At 44.1% G+C, this 19,614-nt stretch overlaps 1 protein-coding gene across 10 annotated transcripts in view; it reads right to left on the bottom strand.

Annotated features, from left to right (window-relative positions):
- Nucleotides 1–19,614, bottom strand: part of MYO9A (myosin IXA) — a 169,982-nt gene that overhangs the window by 37,612 nt on the left and 112,756 nt on the right. For 8 of the 10 annotated variants that reach the window (XM_057378746.1, XM_057378748.1, XM_057378747.1 and 5 more), the window contains 5 exons: nt 10,819–10,940; nt 9,717–9,858; nt 8,824–9,019; nt 4,419–4,538; nt 51–126 (listed from right to left, as the gene is read on the bottom strand). In XM_057378746.1, the coding sequence (XP_057234729.1) occupies nt 51–126; nt 4,419–4,538; nt 8,824–9,019; nt 9,717–9,858; nt 10,819–10,940 (656 nt within the window). The remainder of the gene's footprint in view (nt 1–50; nt 127–4,418; nt 4,539–8,823; nt 9,020–9,716; nt 9,859–10,818; nt 10,941–19,614) is intronic. The other 2 variants (XM_057378753.1, XM_057378754.1) reach the window with 1 other exon arrangement.

Genomic DNA, 19,614 nt, shown 5'->3' with positions numbered 1-19,614 from the left:
GCCCTCCCATCCCACTCCCAGCTGAGCTGAGGTCCAAGCAGAATCCTTACCGTGGGCTCCTCTCGTTGATGGTGTTGACGCCCTGCAGGTCTGAGAGCGGTGTCCGCGGGCTCTTCCGAGTGATACCTGGAGCAGCACATGAAGAAGCCGTTTGCAGCTGGCTCGTCCCCAGCACACAATGAGCACAGCCATCCCCACAGAGCACGAGCAGAGCCATAGCTGAGCCCTGAGCTGGGTGCTGACATGTTCTGGCACATGCTGGCACAGCCGGGTGCCGGGGATGCCATCGGTCCCCGTGCCACCTCCCTGCCAGAGTCATCACCTGGTGAGTAACGCTGTTTGCTGCAGMTCTAATTCCCCTCCCACACACCAGGGGTGCTTCAGGGACACGCTGTCCTGGCCACCAAACGGGCAGGGAAGGAGCTGATGGGGGCAGCAGCCACCCACCTTCTCCATGTCCAAGAGATTCCCAAGCTTTCCACTGTGCATGGGATAACCCATGGGCATAATCAGAGTGCTTGGAAAAATGGGCATTTATTCCTGAGACACTTCTTCCCTCCCTCCTTCCCTCCCAATATATGGACATGTGCAGCAAGCAGGAAATACATTATATACTATTTTATAAATACCTGATTGCCTACAGAACCYATATCCTTTGATAYCTAGAATAATTTATTTGCAAAAAARTCTATTGAATAAAATATTAAATAAAGTATCTCTTTTGTATTCAGGAAGCTGCCACACATGGTTACAATAGCAGCTGTTATCTTCCCCGAAGTGGAAATGTTTTGTAACCAAGCACTAAGGAAGACAGGAGACAATCTTTGTAGACAAGGAAACACTTCTCAAGTCACTAAACCACGAAATGTAAAGATCTGATAATATGGAGTTTGACACAAAAACAGCTGAGCAATTTCGTAACTGTCTTGAAATTGCTGCTATGAGACAGGAAAAGTCACAGMTCTCACCTCAGCACGGGGAAAATGTGTTTTATTTTACCCTGAGATGTCTGTAGTTGGAAAATATGGGGGAAAAAAAGCTTTTCTAGAAAGAAAAAATTCTAAACAATGGTTTGTAGCAGGACAGGAGCATGAAATGCTATATCCCCTCCACCCCACGTGTATAATTCCCCTGTTCCATGCAGCCCAGGTCCTGAGCCAAGTCCTGGGGATCTTTTACTCTGGAAGATGAACACAAAGCAAATATGCTGAGACCTGAGCCCGTCCTGCTGATCTGAATATGGAATTCCTCAGGAAAAGATGAATTCCTACCAAAGTCAAARGGTGACATCCCTTTAACAGCACATTTACTGCCCTCCTTGCCCTGCTGAGATGTTCTAAGAGCTCATCTTGGAGCTGAACATTGGGAAGGAGGTCCCTGAAAAGGCTGATGGTCCACTTGGTCAAATTTTGGCATTTAAAGGTGCCCAGATCCTGGAAATGTGAGCAAAAGGAAATTCCGGAGTCTATTGCCCCAAGTCATCTTTGAACCCTCCTGTGCTCCAAGGCAGCACCAAATCCCTCCTGCTGAAAGGGTCTGGCATCTCCAGCCCTGGAGGTTTTGGAAAGCAAGGCAGGTAACATATCTGAATGCCTAGAGCTCAAAACTCTCTTTTCAATCCCTCTTTTTGTCTTTTAAGCCCTTTTTGGGGTTACACTTCTTGTCCTAGGAGTGTTCTTTCATCTCTTTCAAGACTGGCACTTCTGTGCCCGAAGTTGCTGGTTTAAAGAAACAGAAATCCATTTGTAAAGAGGGAAAAAATGGGAATAATCAGGAATCTGCTTAAAATATTGCATTAGTACTTTGTGTAGCTAGTTTTAGACTAAGAAAGCAGCTAGTATGTATCTGGGTCTATTTTTAATATAGATTAAATTAAATATTTGAATATGCCTTTTAAGGCACAGAAGACTTTTCTAGCCTAAAGCATTCCATGAAAAATGGGCTTTCATTGGTATTTCTGAGACTTTTTTAATCCATGCCTTTTTTTTGGAGCAAAATCTGTCTTCTTTCCCTTTCCTACCACAGAAAGAAAAGGCCTAAAACACCTTTCAACCCAACAAGACGAGCTGAAGCGATGAAGACAAGGTGGTACCAAATTATTCCAGCATCCACTCCTTGCATTGCTCAGAAAAAGGGAATTTCTATTTCAGACTTCCAGGCAACTTAAACTTCATAGTGGTCCCATCAGTTCAGCATTTTAAGTGATTTGTTGATTAGTAAAGGTCACAGTGCACAAGCTGGGTTAAAGAGAATTGCTTTAGACACACCAAAAAGAAAGACTTTTCTATACTGTGCCATCATCCACCTAAAGAAGGAATACAGCCAGTAAAASCTGTCATGGTGATGTAGCCCCTTTTCTGGGAAATAAGGGGGATTTTTATAAATAGAAGGTAAAAAGGTCTCAKATTTCAGTTGAGTTGCACGTGGCCTTGAGAACTGTGCATGGTGAATAGGGACTGTTCAACTGTAGGGAGTGATACTGTGCAGGAAAGAACAGCCTCTCACTCCCTTCATCCCACTCAGACACAGCTTGATCTGGTTCACACTTCAGGCAGAAAAAATTATCCTGATTTTTCAAGCACATTTGCTTTTCCTCAGCCTGATTTGCCTAACAGGTCTTTGCCCTTGCTGAGAAGAGCTTTGGATAATCCCTGGCTACTCCCTGTGGATGAACATCAACCAGCAGAGTTCTGGTCTTGAATCAGGGGTGTCCAAAGTCAGATCTTTGCTCTGGGGGAGCTGCTGGGCTCCAGGGCACCAGGGAAGCAGCTGATGGGAAGGGAGGAGGGACCAGCTGGTTCCTGAAGCAGAATACCAAGGGACCTACAGAGAATCTCAATAAACTCATCAAATCCATTCGTTTCCTCTCTTTGCTCAGAACTAAATGCACAGTTCAAGACAAGCAGATGACCTTGGTTCCTCTCCCAAGGATGACATGGATGGGTAACCTCAGCTGACCTCAGCTTGCCTGCTGGGCTCAGAACTGAAGGTTACACATGCTCCAGGGCCACTGCAGCCTGCCAGGCTGGGAGCCCGGGGAAGCAGGAGCACACCCTGGGAAAATGGGAATGATCTCTGAATGCACAACAGGAATGACTCGTTAGCCTGGTCAGGTGCCAATTCACAAACTATGYAATGTTCTTCTCAGATCCACTCACTGGATTTATCCTGAGAGAGCCCAAACTGTGTGGACCAGACTGTGTAAGCGAGGTTTTAGGGTGTTGAGCTCAACTTCCTACTTCCCACTAAATTTAACCTCTAAGCATCCCTTGAGTTGTATGAATTTCCTTCTTCCCRCCTAAGGAACTGCAAACTAAGCCCCCAAAAATCTCCCATATTGCTGAGCCAACTTAAAGTTAAATTGGTTCATTAATTCCAAGTAAAATTATTCTGCTGATAATCATCTTCCTTTCCAACAGTTTCTCAGTAGTATCAGTAAGGTCACTTGGTACAAGACCACTTAATAAAACCTAGAATCAAATAATATTTAGTATCTTCTTTATATTTTCTTATAGCAGCATTGGGAACGTGTAGGGGAAAATAACAGAGTTAAATTAAGAATGAAAGCCCAAACAAAACCTAAACCACTGCTGCTCCCCCAACCCCACACGATGCAGGAAGCACAGATATGTGACAAAAGGTTTCTAACAGGAAAACTGTATTTGTGAAGATTCAGCATGCACCTACTCGTACTTACCATGCTCAGCTCTGCAGAAAAAAACAAGTGGTTTGCATTTACACCTGAATTTCAGGAATTTTAAGCAAGTTGGGCTGAAGCTTTGCCCGTGCAGAGCAGCTCTATTTCTGTCAGCTTTAACACGCAACATGAAGGAGGAGAATAATGGCAGGAAGATGATGTATCTAAACATGAGAGCACCAAATATCTATTGAAATGTAAAAATGAAATAGAGTAGGGCAGGCAAGAGTGTCCATGTTGTCATGCAGGATGAGTTTATTACGTGACAGAGGAGTGAGGATGAAGAAATGGAGACCAAGTGCATCTTCGCTCGACTCGTTCCATAAATATTGACGCCTCTGTTTTAAGTAAAAGCTCTGGGAGACAGAATTTTCACAAGCTAAAGACATTTTTGAAGTCCAATGARATCCAAATGAAGTCAAATTTCAGCTGTATCAGCCTTGTATCAGGAATATTCCTTATTAAYGTCAGCGAGTGAAAGGGAAAACCACCAATAAAACGATGTAAGATCTCAAGAGATGTGGCTTTGCTTTTAATTTGACTCTTCCAACTCTGCCTAATCATTTCCCAGTAGGTTCCAAACTGCTCCAAGGCAGCTGGTTTGACCCTGGCAGGCTCCTTGGGCACTGKTTTTCACCCTCACTACAAAGAATGCACCTGGTTTCCATTTCTGGACGTGTGAGTGTGGTATCAGAGGGGAGGGCGGGTGCTGTAGCCTTACTGTACTTCTCCTCCTTGCACCTCTGCAGGATCTCTAAGCTCCTCTGATGCACTGGGTGGTGGAGAAAGCTAAAACTATCCACACTTTTCAAAATCGCACATGGCACTGCATCATCATGCCCTTGGGAAGCAAAATAAAAACAAACAAAAAAAATTGAGAGAAGAGAAAGATTACATAAGCAGAAAWCAGGAGAGGGGAAGGAACAAGCCCGAGAGCTCGAGGGTCGCATGTTTTTTTTGTGCTTGACACAATTTAACTGTGGCTTCCTCTGCACAGTGCAGTGGCACAGGAGCAGTGGGCTGGACCACATCCCAGTCCTAATTACAATCCTCATTAGCCAGAGCATAATCACTTCATAATCAGTTCAAGATTATTTGGGCAAAAAGTAGATTATTAGATAAATCTTTACTTYTATTAGTTTATTTTTAAAATCCTTTCTGTGCCTCTGCCCAGTGTTACCTGCAAATCCTTGCCCATTTGCTCTGTGACACAGCCACCWGCAATTCTCAGCCCAGTGCTACATTTTGCTCAGATTTTGGCATTTAAAAGGAAAAATGTAAATCATTTGCATTRAGCACGGGTTCCATATTCCCTGAGGGCAGAGAACACGGAGTCTGGAGYTCAGGAGGATGGGTTTGAGTTGGAGGAAACCATTGATGTGTGGCCAAGAGGMTTTCTGACGGCCCAGCYRTGAGCACGGGGTAGAGGAGAGGTGACACCAGTGACAGTGACCAACAGGCAGAGCCTCTCCATCGTGGCTGCCCAGGTCCAGGACGTGCCACGCTCCCAGTGAGGTCACCCTGGGGTCACCTTGTGCCAGCACATTTGGGAGCAGTTCGTACCAACACATCAACCCACGGGAAAGGACTGATCTGAACTTTCTGCAGGAACACTGCCAAGGGGCATCTGGATCATCTTAACACCAAGTTTTTGGTTGCTGCCACCTTTATTTGGCAAATGTTGCATTTTTTACGGATTATTTTGGGGGCAGTAGTTTTTTTGGCGACCAGCTTCAGGAATAAATCTGCAGAAGCCAGTGCGATTATTTTTAAGCAGAAATTACCCAAGGAGCAACTCTCGTTGGCCAAATTGAACTGCAGAGCCCCAGGACCATGAAACCTTCATCAGAGCAATGATTCAGATGCAGAAAAACCAAATCTCCACAGCCTGGATTGGTATGAACAGCTGGTATGGACAGCACCCTTTTTTCCATTTTTAAGTTTTCACTAATGAAGAATTAAGAAGGTTTTGTATAATAAATGTGCATTGATGACACAACCAAAYAAGTCAATCAGCCAAATTTCCTTCCTAAAAGGCTTGACAGTGTTCCTTTAATCCAAGTTCACTAACAAATACAGTTCAAACACACAGTTCTATTGGAGCATTTCAATCCTCATTAATAAACTTAGCAATAAAAATAATTAAAAATCAAATTATTGAAGAATTCCACCCTTCAGCTAAGTGGAGTTCAACTGATCCTGGCATCTTTCATCCGAGGAGCGTTGGCAGCACTGTAAGAAGCATCACTTGGGCAGAACACAAAGGTACCAAACAAAATTCACAGTGACACCACTTTGCTGCTCTTCACCTTCAAGCGAACGAGGACAATCACACAACCACCAAAAGCTGCACTATCAACAGCACAGAAAAAGAAGAGTCCYCAAAGCCAGCAAGAAAAAATGCTGATTATCTTTCCAGAAGCATCTGCTCGGCATGGAGGACACAGCCAAAAGGACGATAYGGAAAGGGAGCAGAGCAAAATTTTGCAGAGCTGCTTACACGTAAGCCAGGGATTTTTCTGGAAAATCCCTGCAGGGTATTGCAAGCGTAAAAGCACGAGAGATCTAGCTGGGGTTCAGACAAAGAGTGCAAAGAGCCTTTCATTGAAAGAAGCACGTTTTGGATATTTCCCTGCTCCCTCACTTCACCTGCTCGATGGACGGGGAAAGGACCTCAGAAACCAGGAAAGGGAAGCACGTCTTGGAAAAATATCTGTACAAATACTAATTGTGTGCATGGGGATGAACATATGAGAGGAGCTTTCCTTACTTTACCATCATTTTATCCACATCTGTGGGCAGATGGATGCTCAAATGAGGCTAATTAAAACCATCAAGTTTTGATAAAACCCAAAATAAACCTCAGACGTGCTGTCTTTGGTTCTCTGCTTCTGTCTGAAGCAGATGGGTGAATTTAAGTGATACTTTGATAACTCACAAATGTTTTCTGTCATAGAGGCAAAGCATTTATTTGGGGCTTTTCTGCATTATTTTGGAGAGAAGAAGGGACTTCAGCATCTGGCAGTGGATGCTTCATGCCACACCAGCTCATCTCACTGTCCTGGCACTGGTAAACYTTGTGTCCACGTCCACCTCTTCCACAGCCACCTGCTTTGGTGTGGGATTTTGGAGGAGAACAGTGGAATGGGAGATGGGTGTGAGCAGCAAAAACACAATGAAAACACTGCTACTGACCTCACCTTGCTAAATGTGACCTGGGCAAAGTCAGAATCCCAGAATGGTTTGGAGTTGGAAGGGACCTTAAAAATCATCCAGTCCCACYTCCTGCCACAGGCAGGGACACCTTCCACTATCCCAGGTTGTTCCAAGCCCTGTCCAACCTGGATGGTCATGCTGGGACATGGTGGGTAGCTCTCCAAAGAKGGCAAGAACAGCTGAGTGATCCCAGCTCTGCCACTCCTCATAGGCCAAGTTTTCCCCATGGAAAAGGTGTGTCTCAGGATGGAATTCAGATTTAGRTAATCTCCTCCCAGTAGTGACACCTGTACAATGGAGACTTTCTCACAACTTTTTCCCAATTTGGTGCACATAGAAGTTCATAGTATAAATGATCTGAGGATTGTTGGGAAGTTTAAGACAAACCTTACCCAGCTCTCTGAGGGTTTGTTTGTTTTTTCTTGGACTCAAAAGCCAGAGGACACAAAGCACRAAGCCATCTGAATACAGGCTAAAGGACAAGGACAGATAATAGGGCAGTACCATRAAAAGGTTTAGAAATTCAGCCATCACCATGTGTTAGTTAATCTTGGTATGGAAAGGGAAGGCAATGCAAGAATCGAGTCTCAGAATTGTCTCAAAACCTCCTGGACTCACCCAGTTATACATATATATCCATAATTCTATCTATATATTGATACAGATATATATAGAGAGAGATCTGAGCAGGTTACTGCCACAAACTCTGGACTGAAAAGCAGGAGAGAGGAGATGAGCACRGCAGGGAGCACGAACCGTTGCCAGAGACAGCGAAAGTGAATCAGGGCTTGAAATCAGCTCTTTCTTCCCATGACTGAATGAATTTTTCCTATCTCTTGGATCAGCTCACTTGAGTTCAGCCTGGGGTTCATGCAAGGTGAAAGTGCAAAGATGGGTTTTGGAAGCCACCTCTTTGGAGTGGCCTTTCTCCCAAAGCCAAACCTCTTTGCCATCCATTTTTTCAGTTACTCTGTCCAAAAACGCTGCCTTGAGGTGCCAGACAGACCCAGGCTCATGAGGATCAGCTTTTCTCCTACACTGCATCCGAGAGGTGTCAAAGAAAGAACCTCGAGAGCTGAAAGTCGATTTTTTGCCTCCTGCTCTTCTTGGGATTTGCTCCCAAGAAAATCATTCTTTCTGCTTGATGAGTTTCCATCCCTACATTCCTTGGCCCAGGCTCTCCACGATGCAAAACTCACCGATTACAAAATAATTCATGGTGCGGCTCCACACTTCATTTTAATCCAGCTGACATTTTCCCTGCTGAGGCTCTAATTCCATCATGGATTTCAAGCCCTTTGGTGCCCAGAAATGAACAGCAATAGCTTGTACCCATCCTCCCGAAATTGCTTTATGCAGAGAAATGGTCTAAAAGCACAGCCAGGTCTTGCCTGCCACAGCATGATGATGCACCAGCACTTCCCTTTAATTTAATGCCCCCRTGATCAGCAGTTCTGGATGACTGCAAAGCCATGAATTCTGCTAGACAAGAGACACGCTCTCCTGCAGCTGAAAGGGTGAACAGCTCGGAAAATGATAGGAAGATTTATTGCCTTTTTGTGTTTCCAGATGTAACTAATGGCCCAAGAACTCTCACAAAAATGATTTGCCTTTTTCGCTGGATAATTTGTGCATTCTGTTTCAATGATTTGAGTTTTCCTATTCATGCATCCTAGAAAAAGAAAAAATTAAAGCAGCAGTACAACGAAAATATTTCTTTATGATATGTTAAAATCCAAATGTATCTTTAAATRCGACTTCTGCAAAAAAACCTATCTGTTATTTTAATGAGTTCTGTAACAGATTAAAAACTCCTAATAAGACAGGCTACTTGAAACAGTGCAGAAACATATTAGACCCAAACTGCCACTGAAGAACAGGCACCAGGAGGAGGTGATGGATGCACGTACCAGATTTCTTCTCCACAAATCGTTTTCCAGCCTCCCTGAAGGCCACCATGGCCCTGAAAAAGGCCCTCAGGACGGCCCAGCGGAACACAGCCACGGGGTCGATGCCGATCATCCCACAGATAAAGGCGTTCTTGCTGCTCCTCAGGAGAGCCACGATGTCTGGGCGCATGTGATCCGTGTTCTTCTCTCGGAAATCCTAGGAGGGGGAGGAAAGAGGAAAATAAACAATATCCACAAGATTCAGGTAGGATCTTCCAGGCTATTCCTGGGCCAGCACAACTGTTAAGTCTTTTTCTGTCTTTCTCTCGTGCTCCCACATCAGACATCTCTTTATGACCATCGTCTCTGCTGCTTATCACATGCATTTATTGCATCAGAAATATGATGAGAGATTTGCAGCTGCAAATCCCAAGGCTGTTTCTCACACAGGCTGATCTGTCCACCAGAATTCCTTCTGCTGATAACTGGCATGAATAGAAATAGGGTCAACTTTGGAATCGTTTGTATGGGATTCTAGAAAGTACCTGTGGTGGTGGGATGCTGAGACTTAAGCACATATAACCTGTGTTAAAAAGGGTCAATGATGAGTAAAACATAGGGTTTTCTACACAAACCAAGCCCAGAAAGGCCACCAGACACCCAATTTCAACTTGTCCTTGAGGTGTAGGACTCGCTCAATGCACATCCCTAAATTCTTCCCGAAATGCCCAYGTGGAAGAGAACAGGAAACCCAGACCCCACCACCTTTTCATTTCACCAAACACTTCTCTCCTGCCCCTCACAACCTCTTGAGCCAAGTCTTCTCCAAAACATCTCTGTGGAGCCTCTGGGGCCCTCCTTCCCATCCCAGATTCAGATGAAAGCAGCTGCTGGGGAACAGCTGGGTACCAGACCTTGACTCCGTACTTCACTTTGCCCGCGTAGTGTTTGATGATGAAAGCCGGCTCCATCACCGCCGGGAATTCGATGTAGGAGTTCCCTTCGTGTTGACGCTTGAATTTGTCCAGCAAAGTCTGGTTTGTGGCTTGAGGAAAACTGAGTGGAGGGAATTGAAAGGAAGGAGCCGTAAACACAATGGGAAAACATTTCCGCTTCTTTCTCGGCCACAAAAGGGAAAACAGAAACATTCTGARCTTCCACCTACGTGTCTGCTTGAGCAGAGCCTCTTGGTAAGAGAAAGGCAACCCTTTATCCTCCAGCTGCATGGAAATCTGCAGCATGGGGATGCATTTCACAATTTCACCCAATTTAGGTTGTTTCAGCCCAGCACAGATCACTGGGAAAGCAGCACTGTTGGTCTCTGACAAACGAGACAAATGGAGGAGAAACCTGCAGGAGAATGGTGGGAGGAGACCTCGTGCCCACGGATCTGAGGTGCCSTCAGCAAAACAGCCCGGCCTTTCCCTGCCTTTCACATTGGGGGAACTGTGGAGATCCCAAGGATCCCAAGGAGAACTGTCAGATTCCAAAGTGTCCACACCAGGGCAGCCCCAAGAACCTGTCCTATGCACCAAAGGATGAAAATCTGAGCCAAGTTCCTGATGCCCATGAAACCCTCTGTGAGTGCAACCCCTATGGATGAGTGGCCTCTCTTCCCTCTGGTTCAATTTTTATSAGTAATTTGATAAATACCCCTTATATCTCAATAACAACACCTAAACATCCTCCTTTAACTCGTGCACTTGGGTTCAGCATCTTCACGTCCTCACACCCAAGGGACAGGGAGAGAAATGAAGAGAGAAGCACAGGAAATATTTTCCCTTCCCATTAATAGAAGAAATTCTGGAAAGGAATTTTAATTATTATTTTTTAAGGTTTTTTGCTCAGCTGGCTGATTCTCCACTCTGTGTGTTGCCACCTTGAAAACAACACTAGAGACACCAATAAGCCCAGCGAGCTATTAGCACCTTTCTGGGAAGGCTTTTCTCCAGAAAACKGAAGGATTTGAACTGAAAAAACCAATCTCATTTCCAAAGCCAGCATTTTCCTACTCACTTGCTTTCCTCATCCAGCAGATGGAGCAGCCCCGTTGGCTTCTTGCTGATCAGGTTGATGCAGCTGGAGTTGTCTATGTAGTCAATGTTGTGCCAGCTAATTCCTTCTGCTCTATATTCCTCCTAAAAAAAAACCAAACCCAAAACCCCACAGATGACATGATGATGACTTGGTGCAAGCAAAAATAAAAGACAAAATCCAAAAGGCTTTGTGGAAACTGATATGCCGTTTACCGAAACAAAGATATCTCCTGTTAATATTCCATCAGTGCTTTCTGTGATGCCAAAGGAAAGGATAAAGAACCAAAGTGTCACACAGTTTGCATCAATTAACAATCAGGATTCAGCTGCTGRAAGGAAATGGTGGTGCCTCACATTAATTGCAATGAAAAAGCAGCAAACCTGCCTTTCCWGATTCCACATCTCCCACCACAAATGGCTGCTACTCTGCAGAGTAACCAAGAGAGCTCCAGCTACACAAACCCACTGCTCCAGGAGCAGCATCACCCTCTACAGTAAAAATGAGGATCTGCCCCCAAATTCAAGCTGAGGCAAAGAAACCATATTTATTTTCCACCAAAATAGCTCTAACCCCTCTGAAGGTTATCTCCTCTGAGACAGACTGCCAACTGGATTACTTCAACAAGTCTTATGCAGAAGTTATTTTAGGGCATCTGGATGRAAGTAGAGTTACAAAATCATAATTTTTATCATACGTTTTAAGACCAGTGAACTCACTGTCTAAACAGAGATATTGGAACTTGCAYCTTACCCATGTGTTGGACACAGCCCTACAGATCCAGCTGCATTTTTATTTCTCTACCACAGGACATTTTGATGGCAGAATTGAAGACAAAAAGGAAACAAGCTGCAAAATCTGCATATGATGCATCTTTCTAACAGTCAGATTCATTATTATTTCTAGCTCTGCCTTTATTTTTAATATGAGCAGACAACTTTTTAAAAAGCGTGTCCATCCAAGACTCCCCATCCAAAATTAACATGAACTCTACAGATATTCTTAAAATTAAAGAGCCTGAAGAGCCCTGAGACATTTCACAAGGAAATTTTTGCTAAAACAACCCCTACAAGGTCCTGAATTCAGTATTGGATTATTGCATAATCTTACACCAACAATACAGACTCGAGTGCTGCCTTAGAAGGAGTTTCAAACATCCCTAAAGCCTTTTGGGTTCAAAATATACAACATCCCATTGGGTAAAAAAACCCTGAAAACAAGGAATCGCTCCGCATTCTGAATTTTGTTTTTTCATTTTAGAATCTTTTTCTTTCAGTTCTTGCCAAGCAACCAGAACACAGCAGAACATCACAACAACATTCCCAAGTCCCTGCTGAGCTGCAGGCAACCAAAAATCACAGATTTGATTAAAACTCGTGGCGTTTTCAGTGCCAGCCAGGGAAAAGCCTCTACCCAGCAATTGCAGGCTGCGTATTTCGAGCTGCTCCTGAGGGATTTCCCAGGGAGTCACTGGCAGTCAGAGCCATCCAGAACGGTCTGACAACTCCTGAACAGAGGGCAGCATCCATCAGGCCCCGCTTTAGGAGCTCAAGGCTGGTTGGGAGCACGTGGAGAGCAATAAAACCATGGCCCGGTGAGCCAAGAGCAGCATTATTTCAGTGGTGATGGGTGGCTGTTACCAGATTTATGYATTTATTATATTTATTATCATCAGTCTGTATTGAATTATTTGTTGGGGGCTTTACATTTTTTTTTCCTATGCCCTCAACCCTGAATTATGTAGAGTTTTAAGCCTCCAACATCCAAACAGGGCACAAATTGCTGCTCTGCTGTAGAAGGCCTCTAGAACTCCGTAATTCCTCGTGAGAAGTTTCAGCGGGTCTGAAATTCTTCTGACCATATTAAAAACCTGCACTGCTCCTGAGAGAGGGGCGAAAGCACTAATTAGCAGATACGGAGTTTTTTAAAATAGCCCAGTAAATGACCACAAAAAAACAGAATTCAAGGTCYCTGCTTCTCTGGGCTCATATTCAGCTGTTGCACAGAGCTGACGGGCGGTCATCACGTCCCTCCTGGCCTCTTTTCCTTCAGCTGCAGCATTTTGGCTCWTTCTCCCTCCTCTGCTCCCGTTTCCTCTAGGCTGGGTCAGAATCACTCACTCCCAGGCTCTGGGGCTGTTCCCTCCCTTCCATCCCCAACACAACCTCTTCCCACTCTGGCCAAATGAGAAGAGGGATTCCAGCCCTCAACCAACAACCTTTTCCACAATAATTCAGAGATTTGCTCTTTCTTCAAGACAGGCAGCAGGAACTATTCCAGAGCAACTGCTCCAAAGYTTAAATGGAAATAACATCCCCTGATTCCTTTTTTCCTAGCTTTTTTCCAGTTCTTGGTTTGGTTGCCATCAGGATCTCAGCTATGGCTTTGGGATGGGCTGATGTAATTTCTGGGGCGTTTGCTGGTCTACAGAACACCCTGGAGATTACAGACAGAAAGGCAGAAGCTTTAGGATAAAATCACTGCTGTCCATGAAACTTAATTAAATTGCAGTTGTTAGTATTCCATATGATTCCTATATTCATCTTCTAATGACCTTCTTCCTGCAGAATTCAGGAGATATCCTTAAAAGCTTCCTCCAAAATATCCCTTCACCTCTGAGTATGAGAACAAAGCTTCTGCCATCCTCTGATGGATGCAGGCTCCTGGAGCACTGGAATATTCAGRAATTCCATCCAAACAACATGAGGTTTTCATTTAACAAGACAAAGATAACATTGAACACTTTCAGTCTGTTCAAACACAAACCCCTCCAGCTGGAGGTTGATTAAAAATCACCTTCAATTTATACCTGGATTTAAAATTAAGTCATGTTTAAGGGCAAATCCAAATGTGCTGTTCCTGGAAGACCATCTTTACATGAAGAATCAAATTGTGACATTACCACTATCTGCAGAAGTTTCCAGTGCAGTGAAGTCCACAGAGCCCCAGTTTTGGCATCCTCACTCCCAATAAAAACACGAGGATTTACTCCTCCCATCCCTGGATCCCTGAAACCTGGTCTGCAGGAAGGTGAAATAATGCAAGCTCACTGGAGAGAAGAGCACTGAGCTCCCAGGCTTGGCAAAGGAAATGGAGCAAAGAACTAAAAAAAAACATTTGGGGTTTTTTGGAGTTCAGCAGCTCCGTATTTTYATTTTATGACTGGGTGAGATGCTACAGATTGTTCTCCAGGTGACCTGTATGGACTCCATGAGGAGATTCCTGCTTCCCAACAGGAAATTCAGAAACAGCTTTGYTGCCCTGAGCATGGAGAGAGACATYGGCAGTACGTCAGTGTGGGGTCACTGAAGGGATCTGAACAAAACACAATTTATGATGTTCAAATACATTTTAAAAATATATAAAATGGGAAGGCAGAATTTGAAATGCACATGGAATACAAAGTTTAATTCTTACTCTCACACAGTGCTACCTGAGGCAAAGCAGCGTGTGAAATTTGGGGTACCAAACAAACAGAATGGGGCAGAATAWCCAACATTTTAAAGCAGAAAAACTACAGGAACTTCAACAGTTAAAGCCCTATTAAAGAGAAACCCTGACTGCCTACACCGACCCAGCCTGTGAATGCTGCCCATGGCACAGAATGATGAGTTTAAAATTAAAATACACATGCTGAGCATCAGGAAAACCTTCCCAACTGGGCTGYGAAGCCTGATGGAAGCCCTCCTGCTAGGGAACAGAAAAGTCCTGCAGTTTTAAACTTGGAGGTGTTGAGAAGCAACTCCTGTTATCTTTACAGAAGCATTGGACCTATTCTGTTATCAGGGCTTTATTTCAGTGCTAAACCAAACCAAAACACCTTAATCCAGGGTGGAATTAAAGATTTCTTAATCCTGAGTGGGAGAAAACACCCACAAGCTCAACAAAATCTTGGGGACGTTGGAGAATGTCTTTACACCTCCAATATGATCACCAATTACTCGTATCTAGCCCCACTCATCAGGAAATAAATGCTAAAAAACACAATTGGGGGGAAAACATTAAATGTTATTTTTAAACTCACTTATCCTCATACAATATCTAACTGTAACAGATATGATATCTAAATTAGACACCTAAAYTCTCTTTAGAGTGTCACCTTCCCTGGGGGCTGCTGCTTCCCAGAATCACATGGTAAAATTCAGAGGTGTCTGGAGGGAGGGAGCAGAGAAGTGGAAAAACAGAGAAGAAATGTGATAAAAATATAAATTAAAAGTGATAATAAATTCCCCATCTGTCTAAAACCACAGTAGTCGGGGTTTAGGGRATTCAAATCAAAAGGTGGTGAAAAATCCCACCTGAAGGAAAAGGTTGTGCCACGATATGTGAATTTGTTGCCCTATCACGGGATATCACATATACAAATTTTCCCATGATTTAAAGAGGTCTGAAGGGCTTTGGGCATCCATCCACATATCCTGCAAATCCCTCAGTGTTTCAGTGCCCTGGAGGCAGATGCCTTATCCCACAGGGATATTGCCATTAGTCACAGTGAGAATTGAAAAACAGCCCCAAAAATAGCATTTCAGAACCCCAAGAGCAGCAGAAACCCCTATCAGCTCATTCACCTCCTCCCAGGCAGAGCTAGAGCAGATCCAGGAGTTCATCTACTCCAGCCTTTCCTTACTGAGGCATAGGAAAACCTTGTTTACCCTATGAAAATTCCCAAAGTGAAGTGAGAAATCAACTGAAAAATCCCTTTTCCTAGMGTAACTCCACGTGGGAACATCTCCCATCGTGCTCCCGTGATAAAAACTCATGAAATCCAGAGCCATACGATCAACAGGCAGCTAATTTTGGATATCTRAATGTATATATTTGGCATAAAAACTCCCGACTAAACAGAAGGGTGTGAAATTCCTCTCTTCTTGCCTCGAACACCATCTGTTTCAGCTTCAGGCAGCGTTTGCAAAGTGAGAAACTCGGAATTAGCCCCCCTTCCACATCTCTCTCCATTCCTAGTTGCATTCCCCTTCTTAAAATAATCCCAAAATATTTTTGTATCATGTAATATGTTCACAAGGGTCCTTGTTATATGAAAAACTAGAGGAGCTAAACCTCATAAAAGCTCTTTTCTGGATATGTCTGGACACATTTGCATCCTAAAATCCATCCTGGGGAGGTTGGAAAAACTTGTCCACATGGAAATAGAACAAAGTGTGGTGAATCCACTGAGGATTCATCCATCCAGGAATGAACCCATCCCACAGAGGTTTCATTAATTGCTTGCTGAGCAAATGGGCACCATAAACCAGGCCCAGCAGAACCATCCTGCCAAAAACGGACAATTAATGTAAGTTTGATGTGATAAATCCGCGGGAAAACACAATTTTTTGAAAGCTCCTGAATGAGTGAGAGCAATGCCTGGTCCTTGGTCTGTTTATGCTGCAGACGGGGCAGATGCCACGAGTTCCCCACATCCCTCCAGGAGAAGATGCTGAGGTTTCCATTTCGGAATGAGGATTTTTATGATTGTTCTCAATTCCAGYAGAAAAAGAATTTATAGTTGCAGCCATATATATAGATTAAATATATAACACATACATTTTTAACTCTGCCCACAGACACAACAAATATAAATACCAAACATCTCCTCCCACTTCCAGTCCCGCTCCACACCTGTGTCAATTCACACACTCCTGATTCCAGTCCTGCCACAACAGGACAAYTTTTAGGTCGGTTGAAGTATTTTAGAGGCTTTTAGAGGTTTCTTGCTCATTGTCTTGCTTAAGAGGAGAGGTCACATTGTCCAACCCTGTCCTATTAAAATTCAAGAGCAGAAACACAGAACGGTTGGGCTGGGAGGGACCTTCAAGATCTTCCGGTTCCAAGATTTTGTGGACTTCTTCCACTAAAGCAGGGTGCTCCACACCTGTCCARCCTGGCCTGGGACATTTCCAGGGATGGGGCAGCCACAGCTCCTCTGTGCAAGCTGTGCCAGAGCTATCCACAGGGAAGAGCTTCCATCCATCCCTGTCCTCTGGYGGYGGGAASCCATTTCYCCTTGTGGGAAGCCTTTGACACTCCAACCCCCTTTCCTAACCCTAATCAATAAAAATTGGTATCCCTGGCACATTTATTTAACATCTGAGTAGGAACCACGTTCATGAGAAAACATCATATAACTAGAAAGAATAAGGAAACAGCTCAGAGGAGAGGGAAATAGCTCAGGAGGTCATGGTGACTCGGGAGAGGGAGCAGAGCACTGGGAGTGAGGGGCATGGGCTGAGGGATGGGCTGGGCAGCTGCAGCACTTGTCTGCACCAAGATCACATTAAAGGTCAGGAATTTACAGATGGGCACAGCTGGAACTGGATGATCCTTCAGGTCCCTTGCGATCCATCTAATCAATGTATCAGAGCATATATAAACAATAGAAGAGGTTAGAACATCTCTTAATATGTGTTATACATAATGTATTTATTTACAGATAATGACTGCTCATCATCTGGAGAAACCCAGAAATCAGTGGGTGGCAAATGAAGCCCCCCAGACCCAGTCCAGCCACGCAAAATCCACGGACTCAAGGATGCTGAAGGACCCAAGACAAAGTTTTGGGGGACTTTCATGGATCCCAGAATTGGTGAGCTCGGAAAAGCCCTCCCAGAGCATCGAGTCCCACCCAAGACTGATCCCCACCTTGAACCCAGAGCACGGGGAGCCATGTCCAGTGCTTCCTTGGACACCTCCAGGGATGGCAACTCCACCACGTCCTGGGCAGCCCCTCCCAGGGCCYGACCACCCTTTCCAGGAAGAAATTCTTGCTGATGTCCAATCTGAACTTGCCCTGGCACAGCTCTGACCAGAGCCGCCTTTCATTTCACTCGTGMGGTTTGAAATCTCCCTACCCTGCAGACACCATTTAAACCCTCGGCATCCTGATTTTTATTCGTATGATTTATGTGCTCTAAGCATCCTCCTCTTCTCCCAAATGTRAGTTGCATTCGATGGCCTTCTGCCAGATAATAAATCAATAACTTGTGCAGCTTGTTCTTTCTCCACGGGTCATGTGGCACGCAGCTGACGGCAGCATTTCTCGGAGGGCAGCCRCTCTCCCATCTCCAAGGAAAACAGAAATTTGAACTGAGCCTCCCAGGCCTCCATGGTTGACTTCTGATGGYTGGCTTTTGTCTTTAGAGGCAATGAAGAGATGTTAACGCCTAACCAGTGGTGGGATAGAGAAAAAAAACCTGGCTGGAAGGAAGGGAAGAGTCTTCCAAGAAGTAGGAGAAAGACCCTTTTTCATCATTTATTTTGAATTTAAATTTTTTAGATTGATGCTTTTTTAAATTAATTCATTTCCACTGCGATGAATGAACTCTTGTAATGTTCACAGAACTAAAGAATCACAAAGACTGGAAAACCTTAACGAATGAACTCACACCTATTTAAATATGATATCTAAATATAATATCTAAGTATGATAAATACGATATTTAAGTAAGATCTAAGCTCATTTAGAGCATCATGTTCCCTGGGGGCTGTTGTCTCTCAAAATCATGAGGTGAAATTCAGAGGTGGTTGGAGGGAGTGACCAGACRTCCAAGACCATCAAATCTTCAAGCAAACTCCACCACAACTTAGTCTGGGCTGTGGGATTTCTCCACCTATTGTACAGGACCAGTAAACCCTACAGAACTCCCTAAATAATTATGTAACTTTGGATGGCAGAGCAAAAATTCTATAAGCTGCGTTGTCCTGATGAAATTCAGTTTTTCAATCTGAGCAGGCTGAGATGTGCTGGCTGGGACATCAAGCTCACCAGAAAACAGACTTCACCAAACACCTGAGCTCCTGCCAGTTGATTGTGCTCCAAATTATATATTTTTTTTCAGTCTCAACCTTAGTTATTTATCGATTTTTTAAACAGTAAGAGCATGTCCTTGAAACTGTGGTTTGGTGGGTAAACAAAATCTGGAAAATGAGGTAGAAAAGAGCCTAAATAGCAGTGGATGGAAAGCTACAAGATAAGTCCTCAACCTTCGCAAAGTATCAGCTGAAATCCAAAGTATCAGGGAAGGGTGGGTGAGGTGGGGAGAATCAGATGAGCTCCAGCAGGGATGGGGGAAGATCACTGAGGACAAAGATGACAAAGTTGGGACAATGGGATACAAGAAGAAACAAAAATATTACTCCTGGTCCTTAAACTGACAAAGACCTGGAAACTTGGAGGAAACTCAGATCATGGGCGCTGTGGTACTGGTGACCTCCAAACTACATCCGTGACGGGGCCAGGTCCCAGCTCCTGCCATAGCCACCTTTCCATGTTGACAAATGCTGCCATTGATCCGGATCCAAGGATTTCTAAGGGCTTAGCCCTCATCCCATGGTCAGCTCCAGGTCAAGAGGCTGCTCCTCCAAGGCTTTTGCAGCTCCTCAGTTGTATTTTTGGGGGGCACCAGGCTGGAGCCCAAGGATGCCTCGGTGGTTGTTTGCAAAGCTCTGGAAATAGAGTTGTCTTCAGACAGGTTTAAGAAAAGATTCACCAGACATGCTGTATTAGATTTCACCACCAAAAAAAGGGAATAAAGGTTAAAATAATCCCATGGTGGTTGTCCTAGAGGGCTGTGGTGGGTATTTTTGTTTCCATAACCTCAGCAGCATGTCATGGCAACAATTCCATCACGGCTAAAAGCTGTCCTGGCAGACAAATTCTATTAGGATTTCAAGAAAAACCCTTAGTGACTATTTAAATTAGTTTGTTTTGTTTTGTTTTGTTTTTTGTTGTTTTGGTTTTTTCTTTTTTTTTTCTTTTTTTTCTTTTTGTTTGGTTTTTTT

Source organism: Malurus melanocephalus, unplaced genomic scaffold, assembly GCF_030028575.1.
Source record: "Malurus melanocephalus ecotype Western Australia unplaced genomic scaffold, MMel_1.1 scaffold_372, whole genome shotgun sequence".
In the NCBI taxonomy this organism is placed as follows: domain Eukaryota; kingdom Metazoa; phylum Chordata; class Aves; order Passeriformes; family Maluridae; genus Malurus; species Malurus melanocephalus.
The sequence above is the reverse complement of the archived record's forward strand: the minus strand, read 5'-3'. Positions and strand labels throughout refer to the sequence as shown.